The sequence below is a fragment of the Furipterus horrens genome, unplaced genomic scaffold (assembly GCF_987537825.1).
Source record: "Furipterus horrens unplaced genomic scaffold, mFurHor1.1.pri manual_scaffold_15, whole genome shotgun sequence".
In the NCBI taxonomy this organism is placed as follows: Eukaryota; Metazoa; Chordata; class Mammalia; order Chiroptera; family Furipteridae; genus Furipterus; species Furipterus horrens.
Window position 1 is genome coordinate 4,427,838 of NW_028327185.1, and position 16,041 is coordinate 4,443,878.

The 16,041-nt window shown below is 40.1% G+C and overlaps 1 protein-coding gene across 1 annotated transcript in view; it reads left to right on the forward strand.

Annotated features, from left to right (window-relative positions):
• Positions 1-16,041, forward strand: part of BRINP3 (BMP/retinoic acid inducible neural specific 3) — a 177,624-nt gene that overhangs the window by 140,394 nt on the left and 21,189 nt on the right. The window contains exon 7 of the mRNA XM_090263260.1: positions 7,340-7,562. Within this exon, the coding sequence (XP_090119386.1) occupies positions 7,340-7,562 (223 nt within the window). The remainder of the gene's footprint in view (positions 1-7,339; positions 7,563-16,041) is intronic.

The window sequence follows — 16,041 nt, forward strand, 5'->3', positions numbered from 1 at the left end:
TTATTTTCCTAATTGTAACACCTGGCAGAAATTTAAATTCAACCTTGGGATCAAAGTTTGTTTTGAAGCCCTTAAGCTAAAAAAAGAGAGAGAGACAAATTCTTTAGCACAGCTGTGAAAGTTTTTAGCATTCATTCTGTGCTTTGAGAAGAAAAGGTAGGAATTTCATCTCTTAAGCCATCTCTATTTACAGTCATCTGCTCAGGCTCAGTCTTTGAGTTTTTTACGGTCCTGACTCAGTTGGGTGAAGGCACAGTCCCCAATCCCACGTCTACAAGCACCTCCTCACTCCGGATGCGCACAGGTGGTGTTTCTGCTGTTGAAGTTCCACCCTTAACACTGTATGGACTTAAAAAACCTCTTTTTCCCCTCTCTAGTCCAGGAAACCAAGTAAATATTCCTTCTGTTGTCCACAGAGACTATTATTGCCAAATGGTTCCTGATAGCAGTACCTCTGTCAGCCCAGGTCCTTTCCTGCCAACGGTGGAAAACAGTCTGTATCTGACCTAACCAGATAAGAAATCCATTGAACAATATAGGGTAACACATAGAATCACCAAGAAAGCTAGAGAAGCATACTCTTCTGTTACATAGTCAGGACCAAGTATTTAAAGAACTTGCATACGATTTATTTAATGAGGTCATCCTTGCTAACCGCAGTGAACGCCACATCGCCCTAAGCTCCACCGTTACTGCTGTAATCACCCCTGCCTAAAGAAGGGCTCCAGCGATCTTCTCTGTTACTCAATCAACAGCTTAAGATTCCAACTCCAAGTGCGGACATCTGAGAGCTTACACGGTGCCTCTCCGCTGCAAGGGCCCTGGGGAAGAGGACACCTGAGTCTTGCAGATTTTCTGCTTAGAGGCAAAGCTCTCTTTGGGTAATTTCTCAAACAAGGCAACCCAGTGAAGGACAGAGTGGTTGGTTCACTATAGTAAAGTATCTTAATGTAAAAATGTGATAGATGTGTCAGAGAAAAAGAGAACAGTCAGGAAAAACACATTTCTAGGCAGCTGCGATGGAATCAGGATCGGTTTCTGATTTATGCCCCTGGGTTCCCATCACTTTGTCGCGTTATAAACTCAGCCAGTTCACAAGCAGCAGAACACGCGTGTTGCGTACTTCGGGCGGCATTATAGTATTTTGTCAATATCAGTATAAACTCGACGTTCGTGGCTTGTGGCACAGTTTAAACACTTTCATTGCTACGTGGCCACTCCAAGTCGTACCGGTGATTTAATGGAGAAGTTGAGAAAATTCTGTGCTGAGACAAATCATTTAAATGATCCTTTAGAAATGTTTGGAGGAAAAAAAAAATAAATAAAACAGTGTGGAAGTAAAAATCAGCCGATTCTAGTCAGGACTATGCAGTGGGGTCAAAACTTGCATATGAGGTGCACCTGCTCGAGGATCGGACTTCCATTTCAGCCTTGGCTTACTTTCTGCCCTTCAGGACAGACCTGTCTCTCAAGCATCCTTCCCAGCAGCCCTCCCACTCCTTTTCGCACCTCTTTGCCCATTCTGGTTCTTACAAGGCCAGCATTGCGGTAGCGTCAAGATTTGTAGTTCCTTTATTTTTTAGGCAGCTCTTTGCCACTGAAAACCAGGAGAAGATAGAAGAATCCATGCTCTCTTCCAGGAAACTGTCTCTTAAGGAACAAGACATGGCTTTTTAGGGGGGATTCTGGTTGGTCAATAGCTCTGAAGGTCAGTGGTAGAGAAGAAACCAGGAAAGCTGGCATTCTGTTGCCTGTCACTACCAGAATTAGTAAGGAGAGACAAGGATTGAGTCTTTATGGGTGCTTTTTTCAGATGTTATGTACCCTCAAAAACTGTCTTAACATTTTCCCTCAAGCTGACCTTTTCATAAGGAGAAGGAAGGGTAGGGAAGGGGGTTGGAATTAGGTTAACTGAATGAGAGTTGCAGTCAGGGTGATTTCCCCAGTACTCTATCTGTCGATCAGCAGCTCAGGTACCATCTATCAGCTCAAAGACCCCCTGGGACAGGAAGGTTGAATTGCTTGTTGACCTCTTGGACCTCCTGCAGTTACTGTAGGTCAGGCATTCCAGGGCCTGGAATAGCCCCTTTCCGCTGCATTAACCTCCTAAGCCTGTCAACTGAGGCTAAACCTGCAACTCTTAGTCCCCTATCAGATGTAGTTTAATTGTCAGGTTTGGAGGTAATGATTAGGATAAGGATACACTTTGTGTAGACGAAATAAACAAGCAAGCCAACAAATTAATAAAAATCTTACAATCTGTAAAAAAAATCTAGCTGTAGAAACAGAATATATTTGCCCTGCATTTGTGTATAGATAAGGCCCCAGTACTTCAGTACAGGAAGTAATATTTGTTTTATTAGCGTATTGCTTACAGAAATTTGGTTATCAGAGTGTTGCTATTCACATGTATTCCTTCAGAAAAGCCCATGTTCACAAACATAAGGGGAGAAATAAGTTGGAAGGTGTTAGATTTGTAGCATTTAATCATCAGCAATGATTATCCTTTCTGCTTAAAAACAAGCATTTACATAGCTTCTTCAGATGTATCTGACACATTTTTTTGCCTATTCTCTTTCATGTTAAGATGTGCTGTGTCCATGTTTACCTGTTTTTCTAGATATTGTACAGTATTTTGTTATTATAGTAAGACTGTTGCTATGCTTTAATAATAATTAAAATTATTATCCATATTGCATTGTCATTTATACTGAAAAGATACTTCGGGGGGAAAAATCATAAAATGTGCACCAGCCATCAGGAGGTGAACAACCAGCACACTATGCACACTGCATTGGAAGTGTCTTTGGATATTTTATTTTGTGTTTTCGCATCCCACCATGTCTACAAAATGCCCACCTGTGTCTCCTGCTTCTGATGAGAAGAAGACATTTGCCCTTGAGATGACACTCAAAATAATTGCCTAACTGTAGGCTAATGTTAGCGTTCTGAGCCTGTTTAAGGTAGGCGATGCTGAGCCATGATTTTTGGTCGGTTAGGTGTATTCAGTGAATTTTCAACTTACGACATTTTCAACTTGCAATATTTTCAACTTAAGATGGGTTTATTGGCATGTAACCCCATTGTAAGTTGAGGAGCATTAGTAATATTATCTTATTTAAATGCCTATTTACTTAAATTTATTTAATATTTTTATAACATAATATAACGTGTTTATCGTGTATTAGCAATTCAACAGCATTCTTTGGCTGTGTTTTTATAGGGATTCACAATATTTGTTTAGATTTCAATAAAGTAACACATTCATATTAGTTAATAAAAAACCATAAAAGCACGTGTTTCCCCCTCAGTTGTACCCATAGTCCTGTGTTCTAAAGGAGGTAGCTTCTCTTTTGAATTATTCCTAAATATAAAAAAAAAACCCTGGTTACTTTTCTGTTCTTTTGAGGAATTAAATTACATGTTTTCAAAGCTTTAGAATGTCTTTTCATAAGACGTTTGGAAAGATGCTAGATATTTGGAAATATGTAATCAGCTACCTCGGTTCGTGTTCCCACGCTCGGCAGTACAGGTAGAGATGCAAATCAGGATATACATATTTACGGCTGGTTTCTTTTCACCCTAAAATGTTCAGTTCCCCACTCTTATTTATTTAACTCAACTGTGAAGCATGAGAATAAAGAGCATAAATAATGTATAATTACATGGGATCACTATGTAAATATATTAATGTTGATATTTTTTTGCTGACATTTGAGTTATGAAACTAAAGATAATTTGCATTCTACACACAAAACTACGCCGATAAAATTTACATGAAGGGTTATTGGGGGAATTGAATTAATATTTAAAACACTTAAAAGAGTTCCTGCCCAGAGTAAGAGCTCACATTAATAGAGACAGATCATTAATTAAAAATTCGGTAGTTAGATATTGTGTTAACTAGAGTTTCTATCAGAGGAAGGGGGAGGGCAACAAACCTTATTCTGCTATTTTTTAAAAAATACTTTATTTTGAATGGAGAGGTGGCCGCAGTCTTGAGAGTCAACGTGGTGCTTAGCTGGTCTCCTGTCACTTACTAGGACATTTCCCCAGCCTCATTCCCTTTGCTTCCACAGAATTCCTTAGTATCATGCATTTCCCTTTGCATTATTGCTTGCTGCTTGTGAGTTTTGTTAAGATGACTGAGCGACTATAACTTTCCGCCAACATAGAGGATGTTTATTACTATTATTATTATTGTGGTTGGGCTTCTTTTCGCTGTAGCCCTCAAGACTGTAGGGCAAAAGGATTCAATTAATACACACTTAAACAGATACTTCCATATTGCAGGAGATTTTTTTTTTTTTTTTATAGCTGTATTCTCCCCACAAAGTATGACTAGTCACTGTGGATTTGCTATTTGAAAAGTGATAGGAAATTAAGAAAAAAGTAAAAACAGAAAAAGGAAAACAATACTTTATCGTCTGTGTGGCTTTGGAAATTATTGTGGAATAAGGTGTTATCTGGCTTCCTGTAGTCATTGTGTTTTCTCTTTGTAGTTTGGTAAATCCCTAAACTTATATCGTAATTCTAATGTGTCATTCATATTTCACTTTTATATCCTACAAATACGAATTTTACCAATTGCCATAGATGAGAGGAACATAATCTCCACTGGGATCTTTCTGGGAATTCTGTTGACTTTTAAGTAGAATGAATTTCAGACGCTGAAGATGTTGTTTTAACACTTAAAAATATTTCAAGTCACTTGTCATTTCTGAAAATGAAGATGAAAGGTTTATTTTGTATTCCCTTTCATAGACTGAAACATCTGTGTGCTCTGTGTATAACAGGTGTCCAGTAAATGTTTTGGGTGTCTGTCAGTGGTGACGCTTAATGACTTCATAATGAAGTCATTATTCAAGTGTTAGGTGAAAACTGTGTTTCTTAGAAATTACACAGTGACAGTTTTCAACTGACACAATTAGGTACACTTTGGTAAAATTAAATTCTATTTTCAGCCATCCTTTAACTCCAGTATAATTTACGGGTTGAGAGACTTTCAGAATAACATTGTAACAATGAAGAGAACTAAGATATGCATACCCATGAAACGATAATGGCTTATCCAAGGTGTTCAAGCCAAAGATGACAATGAAATGGATTAGTCTTCGAACCAGTGGCTTCTGCTTGGCAGACCATCCCAGGGACACTCTCAGTTCCATGTGTCAGCCCTTTGTGCAAATGAGGGAACCTCGCAGAGGAGACTCATGGGACCAAACAAAATGTAGGGGCTGTGACATTGGAATTTCAAAATGCATTTCTTATTTATGCCCTACTTACTTTTAAAAAATAATTTGAAGCATTTCAAATGGATGTATCCTCAAGCATCTTTTTAATTATTTGCTATAAAATATTATTTTTTGCTTTTATTTTTCCTTCTTCTAGTAAAAGTGTATACCTACAATGGCCAAAAGATGCCAGGCCCCTGTAATTATTTTGTTGTGGGTGAAATTGCAAACCTTATATCCATGAGTATAATTTTCTGTTACGTTGTTAAAAAGTTGCATTTTCTAGCATTGGTGCAATAGTTTGGCTCTATCAAAATAGCCCTAACACATGAACTAAATATAAACTAATTGCTCTAAATATGGATATGAGTTAATACGGTTTAGTTCTCAGATGAAAAATGATATATTTTAAAAAGTGTTAATGCTAATCTGGTAGTTTTAGAAAGCTGTAATAGACTTGGCACCTACATTAAAGGAAAAAGTATTAACACAGGTTGTCAAAATTCAGTTGAATAATAATAATAGCAATATAATGACATTAGAAAGCAACTGGGTTTGAACTGGATATTTAAAACTAACTGTGGGAATTTAAAACAACTGTTCATAACATTATAGACTTAAAGTTCCAAGAGATTATCATCTAGAACTCTCTGTATCGTTTACAAAAGGGCAAATTACGGCACAGAGAGGCTGAGGTTTAATGCATACCATGGATCTCTTTTATGCGTAGAAAAGCGACTAAAATGTAGTTCATCTCACTCGCCAACTAATACTTGTTTAGCCCTTGAAGACATTTTCCAAATCTTGTGGTGCGTTAATGTGTTTGTAGAGTTAACCCGACCGCGTGTGATGTAGAAATGGGAGCAGCATGGCATTATTAACAAGATAACGTCTTCAGCAAGTACTAGAAACAATCAACAGTTCGTGTTTGGTGTCCCTGTTCATGATATTTACTTCGGATAAATAAGGAGAGATGGGAAGGGCTCAGTGATCATACTGTAATTTTTTTTACTGTGATAATATAGAACATAAAATTTTCCATTTTAATCATTTTAACTGTATAATTCAGTGCCATTAACTACATTCACAATGTTGTGGAATCACCGCCACTATCTTTTTTTCCATAAAGTTGGCATCTCCCCAAACAGAAAATTCTGTAGCTATTATGCAATCATTTCCCATTTCCCCCTCTCCCCTCCTGGTCATTTCAAATTTATTTTCTGTCTCGGTAAACTTAACTGTGCTAGATATTTCACACAAGTGGAATCGTACCATATTTGTCTTTTTGCGGTGGCTATTTTAACTCGTGTAATATTTTCAAGGTTCATTTGCATTGTACCAGGTACCAGATCATTTCTTTTTATGGACAGTTGTGCTATTTGAATCTTTTGGCTATTACCTCAACTGTCTTTTGTTTTTGCATAATTAATATATCTTTCAAGTGATTTTTGTGTAACATCAACTTTTGTTCCCACTGTTGGTTAATCAGACACTTGAAATAAAAGGTGATTTCAGGTATGATAATTAGTAAAACACATTTAGTACATTTCTGTGTACTAAGTTTGTCATGGTATGTCATGACAGATTTTAAATGGCTAGTTAAAGGGAAGAATCAGAGGACACAGTTGGATCTTATAATTTCCTATTTAAAAAATCTTTAAACATTAATCAATGTGCTTTATAATACTACATACTAAGGGAAAAAAAATTCTGAAAATATTTCTTTGACATAAAACACTTGGAAAGGATTATTAATACTACTGGGAAAATGAAGGATGAATTAATGACCATTACCTACGAAGAAAGTTCATCCAAAGATCATCAAAGGGAGAACACGGAAAAAATAAGTTCAGCTTGAATTTCCTGCCTAAACTATTGGCTCTAGCACACATTCTTCTAATTATTTTCTTCCCTGAAAGTTCTGTTTTAAGGGGAACAAAAAAGAAAAGTATTATGAAAATATTTAAAATTTTTCTATTGATTTGCTACTCAAATACGATTGTATGCACTTATTTTTTAAATATTAACATGTGAAATGTGTTTTGGAGAAAGAGGAAGATGATTGTTTATAATTCAAGTATTGGATTTTAACCATTTTCTTTCAGACGAATTCAAGTTCTTTATGAAAAGGCTGCCCATGAATTACTTCCTCAACACGTCGGCCATCATGCACTTGTGGACAATGGATTCTAATTTCCAGCGCCGCTATGAACAACTGGAGAACAGCATGAAGCAACTCTTCCTCAAAGCGCAGAAGATCGTGCACAAGCTCTTCAGCCTTAGCAAGAGGTGCCAGAAGCAGCCGTTCATTAGCCTGCCGAGACAGAGGTAAGGCACGTGTGTCCCTGGGGGATGGAGGACGCTGGCTTCCCAGGGAGCTCTCTTTGGTTTGGAACGCAGGGGTGCTAATGTACACAGCACAGTGTTACTCACATCATAGGAAATAATTGAAAACAACATATCTCTGGTCTCGGAGTAATACCTTCTAGTTATCTTCCCAACAATAGTGCAATGAGTAACATCAGCTCACACCTGCTAATTTTTCTTTTCTTTTATTATTATTAAAATTGAAAAGTCATTATAACTTGTTGCTTGTGGTAGTCAGCTAATGATTGTAGCACGGTGAACACAGACCCCCAAAGCCTTGTGTTTGTATTGTAAGCATAGGAATGAAGTGGGACCACAGTGTGAAATTTCTTAACGTGGAATTTTCAATGAAAGGGATTTAAAGTTTATTTCCTGTGATGAGTTCAGAGTGCTATCAGCCTCATTCGACATGAATATCTGAAAACTGCTGGGGAAGTTACTAACAATTTATGTGAAGGATGAGAGGCTATTAAAATACTGTTTCTGAACGAGTTTTGGGAAGCACAGTTTTTAGATTTGCTACTTTAAGATGTATTGACCAGTCGGTGCAATAAAAATGGGATGTATTTATCTGAAGTCAGATAAAAAATACATCAAAATGAAAAGCTAAGGGAAAATATAGAATGATATTACAAAAATATATGCATTTGCACTATCTCTGTTATAAAATTTTGTAGTTTGACTCGATGCTCAAATCATTGAGGAGAAATCGATAATTATAGATTTTTTTCACTGAAAAAAAGAAACTAAGTGTACAGTTTCAGTTTTTTAAATCCAATGTAAAAATAAATCATTGGCATTATTTTCAGTTCGTTGGAATTCAGGATATTCAAAATGTATGGAACTATCACCACAATCTAAATTGAAAACATTTTTATTGCACCCCAAGCAAGAGCAGTACCAATTAGCAATCATCCCTTAATACTCCCTCACCCAGCCCTGGGCTGTTTCTCTCTCGGAACTTGTCAAACCTACAGCAGGGCCTGGTTTGGGCATTTTGCGTAAATGAAACCAATCTGTGTCTCTTGTCACTAATTTCTTTCACTTATCCTAGCGCTCTCAGTCTCTTCTCTTCCTCTTCCCGACCTCCCCAGTTCTAGTACAATCCCAAATCCTGTTGTGCTCATGGACTAGGATAAAGAACAAAAGAACAATGAACAGCTGAGGGAAATGGAGTTGAAAGGCCCAGCAGAGGCTGTCAGTGGGGGAAGGTAAATTAAGCCCCTGATGGAAACTCTAGCCATTAGCGGCCTGGGAAGGACGGCCTGGCCGCTGGAGCCCTCCAGAGAGTCTGTAAGAAATACGAGTGCTGAGCTGTCTGCCCGCGTTCCTAGACAGCTCTTCCACTCACAGGCAGCAAGCGCTCCATAAATATTTGATGACTCGTCGGCAGCCGTCCGTCTCGAGAGACGATGGTGTAGCTTCTTAAGAGTCTATCTGAACCGCCGAGAATGATTGTGCAGTCCGACTCGGGAGTGACACGGTATCTGTCTCCTCCCGTGTTGAATCGACATCTTGCGATGACGCTGGAGTGTCCTCTCCAGTGGAGCTGAAGCTACAGAGCCTTGGCAGGGTGATATGGAGGGTCTGCTGTTGCCCATGCAGCAGACCCCCCCTCTCTTCGCAGCTGAAGGGTCCAAGGGAAAGACGGAGTCAATACAGCTTGGCTTCAGGTGCGCCGCAGGAGTTGCCGGTGTTGACTACAACGTCAAACCGCCTTAGGGACTCCGGCTCCGGATTTTCTGTCGGGGTTTACTCCCTTAGCCTTTCCCCTGAAGAGGTATGCCGCAAGGCAGCGGAGGTTTTTTGGAGTCAGAGTTTTCCTTCTCTGATGTGCCCTGACTGGAAGATCGAACCAGCGACACTTAGCTCGCAGGCCGACGCTCAATCCACTGAGCCAAACCAGCCAGGGGCTGGTATTTTCTCTGATACTTTGGTTCGCCTTCTAGATGCAAATAACAACCATTTAATACTTTGTGGAGAGTGTTTCCCGTTCTGTGTAAATGGGGTCACCTGTTACAATCTGCATGGCATGCAGCTTTGTTTCGTTTCTGGGCTGGGCAGGCAGTTGCCCTCTCCCTTTCTTTCCAAGGGGCCGGAGTCATTGTCTTACTCCCTTTGGGCTGCTGTGAAAATGCACAACAGCTCACGGTTCTGGAGGCTGGAAGACTAAGGTCAAGGTGCCGGCGGAGTGGGGTTCTGCTGTCGGCCTCTGGGGCTGCAGCCGGCCGACTTCTCGCTGTGCCCTCACAGGGTGGGAGGGGCGGGGGAGCTCCGGGGGACCTCTTTTATAAGAACACTAATCCCGCCCTGGCGGCTCCATCCTCAGGACCTCAACACTGCCCCGAGGGCCCCCCCCCATCCCGCCAGCTTCGGGGGTTAGGATTCCAACAGGTAAATGTGGAGGGGACACACACATTCAGAGCTTAGCAGACAGGGTTGGTCCCTCTGTGTCGCTAAGTTCTTGAGACGGAGGGAGAGATGACCTGCTATCCACCCTTCTCTTGTGAGCAGGTGTCCATGCACAGCGGACACCGGACACTGATGAAGGCAGCAGGCAGACCCAATGGGGGGGGGGCTGTTCAAACACCAGTTAGACCAGCGGTTCTCAACCTGTGGGTCGCGACCCCTTTGGGGGTCGAACGACCCTTTCACAGGGGTCGCCTAAGACCATCGGAAAACACATATATAATCACATATTGTTTTTGTGATTAATCACTGTGCTTTAATTATGTTCAATTTGTAACAGTGAAAATATATCCTGCATATCAGATATTTACATGATGATTCATAACAGTTGCAAAATTACAGCTATGAAGTAGCAACGAAAATAACTTCATGGTTCGGGGTCCCCACAACATGAGGAGCTGTATTAAAGGGCCGCGGCATTAGGAAGGTTGGGAACCCCTGGTTTAGACCCTTGATGCAGCGCACCTGTCTTGCTGAGGTCGTTCCCCAGCTTCTCTGTGTCAGACACGTCACCACGTAGTTACAACTCTGTATCACACACAAGACCAGTAGATGTTCCAACATTTCCACGGGAGACGTGCTGGAGAATGACGTTTACCACAGCTGACCTCCAGGGGCAATGTATCAACCCTCTTCATCGTCCTTGTTTTTTCTCTTTCGTTCCTTTTCTCTCCCTCTCAACCCACTTTCTTTCTTCCCTTCCTTCTTTGCTCGTAGCCAGATGTTTTCCATTTGACCTTCTCTCTTTATCGGCCCTTTTTTTTTCTTTTGTACGTCCTCTCTTCAATGAGCTCTTTCTATAATTTTGTTTTAATCAGAGAGATTTGGTGCTTTTGGAATTCCAAGACACAACTTCTCGCTAATGTCCTGCAAAATAGTGCCTCCCATCTTGAATTAACTTTCTTTTTTTAATGCATTAAAGAATCACAAATAATAATTTTTATTATCTTCCAATAACTTTTACACCTTTAAATACATGAGCTATCTAATTATCTTTGCAATACTTTTTTTTCTTATAGCAGTCTCTAATTCAAGCTGGTTTTCTTTATGTCTAAGAATAAGACCACTTTCTAGTAGATATAAAATCTAATAAAAGTCTGGATCCATTTTTAGTATGTCCTGGAAGCAGTAAAAATAAAGTATAAAAATGTGATTTGCCCGCAGCAGTAAAGCATGGTCGTCCTGGCATGAAGCTTTTTTTTTGAGATGGAGGAGGATGGTCCAGTTCGAGCCTGGTAAACGCATTCGCTAATTTTGGTTTGTTTGTTTCAACAGTTAATTTTGTCATAGTTAATTTTGTCAAAGTCTGTGTATTCTTAGAGCATGTAAATTATCGTCTGATGCACCATTTTTGCATAATGTTGAGAGAGGCAATCTGGGAGACTAGCGGCTTGGGGGTGGGGCAGTTCACAAGCAGGTGGTGTTGTCAAGGCTTAATGGTACATTACATAAGCAGGTAAGGAAATGCAAATGCATAACATGAAATGCAACAAGATAAGGTAAATATAGCTATTAAACATGGGGGAAAAGAATCACATCTTACTTGGCACAGGAACAAAATGGAAATCTGTGAAGAAAAATTGCAGTAGATTTTTATAAACAATAGACACGTAGAAATGGAAAGAATTTTAATTTACTCTCAGGGTATTTTTATAAGTATTTTTCATGCAGTCAATAAAAGCAATCAGGGATGATCATTTTTATTTTGTATAAAAATCATGTCATTTTGGCACACAAAATGATTTATTTTGTTCTTTCTTTAATAATACAGACTAAGTTTGGTTAAAGTAATTTACATATGAAATTAGAGTATTTATTCCTAGAAAGAAAGCATAGATGAGCCATGGCTAAGCAAATTTGGAGACCATAATTCTTATAAGCTCCTCTTGGAAATCTACAATGTATATATTCATGCAAAATTCTCTCTAATGCCCCACACTTAGAAAAAACTAGGTTTATACAAGGATTTTCCAGAACAAATTTTTTAATTCCTAAAACACCTGTTAACTTTGCAAAGAATATACTTTAATCATTTTAACCCACTTGTTGTAGCATCTAGAATCGTCCTGTGTTGCAATACAGTCACCTCGATCACCATAACATGTTTATTACCTTCAGCTGAAATGATTTCAGATGATCTTTGTTCTCCCAACTTCAAATGCTTTCTGCGTGCCAGGTAGCAGTTCTTGGCAAATGCTTCTTTTAATCCCCATGTGAAAAACAATACTCGAGGATCACGTGACCCTATCTCTGTGAAGGTATAACTTTATATTGCCCTACAGAGTAAATTCTTATTTGTTTACTGAAACACATTTTGTCTCCTGTTTTATAACCCGGGCCCTGAGATGTTCATCCTGATACTCTGCATGAGACGGACGGTTGCGTTAACTGCATCCATTCCAGGGATGGTTAATTGGAACGTGAAGTTCCATCTTAAAGAGAAAAATGTTACAGAGTGCAAGGGAATAAACTGCTTCTTTGCTGATATTATATTAAGCATCAGTGGTTTGTCTGTGGACCATAAAGTAAGAATCAATATAAATCCCGAGACACAAATGTGTCTCCAAATCTTATAATGTCATTGACAATAAAATTCTTAGAATGGATGCAATTTCAATTTTCAAATAGAGTTAAATCAGGACCCAGAATCAGTCTCATTTCTGTATGAGTCACTGCTAAACAATTTTACTTACATTATGGAAGAAATGAATACATGTTTACTTGCAAAGATAAATACATCATCCACTCTTGGGATGGTGTGCTGGTTTTATTATCTGAAAACAAACACCCATCTTATGAAACCCAATTATTATGTTGTTCCTGAACCTTTCCCCTGAACATTTCCCCACAGAATGTTGTACCAGAGCAAACACCGTGATGTACGGTGACCTGACTTAGCGTAGATGAGAATCTTAGTCTATAAAAACCATGATAGTACATATACACGTAAAGGAAGAATAAAAAGGGTGGCTTCTCATATTATACGAAAGTCTCTTCTTCTGTCAGCTTTCATACCGATGACATTGGAGGCTTTAATGTATGTAGATGCTGTTGGTCATGTCAAGCTGTCACTACTAAACATATTGATAAGATAGAATTTGTCCTGAACTCTTTTTCATTCTACAGGATGGCACTAATATAAAGAAATAATTTGATATTGAACTACAGGCAAAAAATCATGCAAATCTCACCAACACTGCCCTTATCTAATCAGTCCTGCCCAATTCAGTGTGTGTGTGTGTGTGTGTGTGTGTGTGTCTGTGTGTGGATCTCCTTTGGGTTGTTTTCCTGATAAATTTAATGTAATACTTAATTTGAAAATACCATGTAAAGGCAGTGGGCAAGCTTTAATCTTCATAGTATGTTTACTATTATTCATGCTGAGGACAAAAAAGTAAGCTCACTCACCTCCTCCCATTGTTATTTCCTTACACATATTCCAATGTATCGTGTATATGTAAACACACACAGAGAAGGTATGCACCCATGTGCCAAGTCATTAAAATGGCGCACGCCTGAAATCCAGTGTTCTTTTCCTTGAGCATTAAACAAAGGTAACATTTTCTAAAATCAAATCGCTTTATAAATCAAGAGGGGAAAAGCTAAAGATTACCAAGATACGGAGCAGCTGAAATCCCTGTAACACTGGGGGGAAAAAAATAAGACCTGACAAAACAAAACAGAACTTTGGAGAACTTCATTTGAGGCGGCCACTACAAGTTATAAAGTCAGTGAATACATTCAAAAATCAATGCCAATTGAAATCAAAATCCCCTATCTCACAATCCAGATGCACTTCAGACAGCAACGAATAGAACAGCACAAAAGAACATCGTTGCAACAAAAGAACACCGGAGAAAATGAAGGTCAGTTTGTTGTGTTTGTTCTATTAAGCCCAGCAGGAAGGCTTCATGTAGGTTTCTCAGAGGCAACAAAAAGATCAAGTCTCAGGCAGTACCTTTTATTGAGCTGAAATAAAATTAATTCATGGAAGCAGGGAGTTAGCTATAAACAATCTCAAACAACCTAGTGAGGCTATAAGGAAAGCCTACCAATTTTAAGGGAGCTTTATATTTATATTTAAGAAATATTGTCCTCAGTATTATCCTATGCACACACACCCTCGGCTAGGAATTAGAAACATAAGAAGGACAAGATGTGTATGTACATGTCTTTTTGTTTTAAAACCTCATCTAAATTCCTCTTGAAATAAAATCAGTTACATCTCTGTTGGATGTTATTAAATCATTTTGATCCATAGGCAGGACGGTGGAGAGATTTTTGGAAAGAGATCGTGCAGAAAACAAACAGAAACGAGGGCCCAGATGACCAACTCACTGCTCACCACACCCACGTGAGACAGCCACCCACCAGCCAGCAGGGGAGACGCTCCGCGGACCCACCAGTCCCCTTGAACGCTGAGCCCAGACGCGCCGTGATAAAGGCGGTGAAGGGTGACAGACCTGGGGCTGACTTGCTAATGAGCGCTGTCCACAGTTAGCAAGCTGCTTGCTAACGTGGATGAAGCACAAACCGTGTGCCCATCCCTGTTTTTGTTCCTTAAATATAATGCTATAAGGGAGCTAGCGTTATTCCTCCAAAACTCTAAACGCAGAAACTGAAGTTTAGATCCTCTGGAAGATGTGCTAAGATTACCCGACCCGTGGCGGCAGCGCCAGGACCCGAACTCACGCAGGCGGCTCAGAGCCTGGGTGCGTAATCACCAGCACGTGGTACTTCCCAGGTTTGCCGTGTTTGCTACGCGTAGCGCTTCCAGCTCCCGCCGAGCCCTCGGGGCCAAGGCGTTTCCCAGGAAACGGAAGCCGTGGCGAAGCAAATTCACGAGATGGAGTAACCAGAAAACAAGCAAGGTTGTGGGAGATAAAAAAAAATGTCATCACTAAATTTAAAACTAAAATAAAGGCAGTGGATTGTTAAGAGAAAACTAGGTTATTTGAATGAAGTCTTAAGACACTAAACCAGTGTTAATAAAGAATGGGGAGCTGTAATTTATGGGGGGGGTGCATGAGAAGCATGAAGGATGCTTAATGGAATTTCCACAAGGAGTGGACTGAGACCTCTTGGAGAAAAATCCATGAGAGAGCGAGAGAGAGGACAGTCTTTAAAACAGGAATCCACGTGCGTAAAAGACGGGCTGTACCAAACGCAGGGTGTGCTGAAGGATTGCATGAGAAAGTGGTCTCTGAGTTAAAGGCAACCATTTCAGTTTCTCTAGTTCATCGAAGAGCTTCAAGCTTTGGCACATCTTAAGTCAGCTTACCGTGTGCGTGGACACAGAAGTCTGCTCCGGAGCACCTCCTTTCCATACACGCGGCCGCAGCTCGGACAACGGCAGCGTGTGTCCACCAAGAATCCAGGCAGCCCCAGCCCCGCGTGGGAGCGTCTGCAGGCAGACCCAGTAGTGGCCCTCCCTGGATCGCTGCCTGGCCCCCCCAACCCCTGCCTCTCCTGCTCTGGGGAGCCCCAGGGGAGCAGGGCCGCCAGACAGGGCAGCGTGAAGCTACACGCAGTAGGGCCTCCTGGAACCCGGGTGGGAAGCCCGCTCCTAGCTCGTCTGGCTTTCCACGACTGGGACAGCAAAGTGGTGCCCGTCTGCCCCTGCACCTTGGAAATGTAACCACGTGGCCGTGAAAACATCGCGACATACTATAAAGTACAATGAATGGGGTTTGGGGAGGAAAAATACTGACTCATGAATTTTATGCTTAGGTGATTTCCTATATAAGAGGAAAACAGAGACATCCTTGCATGTGCAGTGGATATTACAATCTAAATATTTCTTCTGAAATATTACTTATTAAATCAACAGAGTAATAGAATAAGCAATTTAAGAAGGTACATAGACTTTTTCCTGAAGTTAAAAAAATATATATTCTTACTTGATTTAGGACAAGGAAATAAAGTCTGCTGTTGTTTTTGTTATTTCTCTTGCTCAGGGACTTACGGTAGT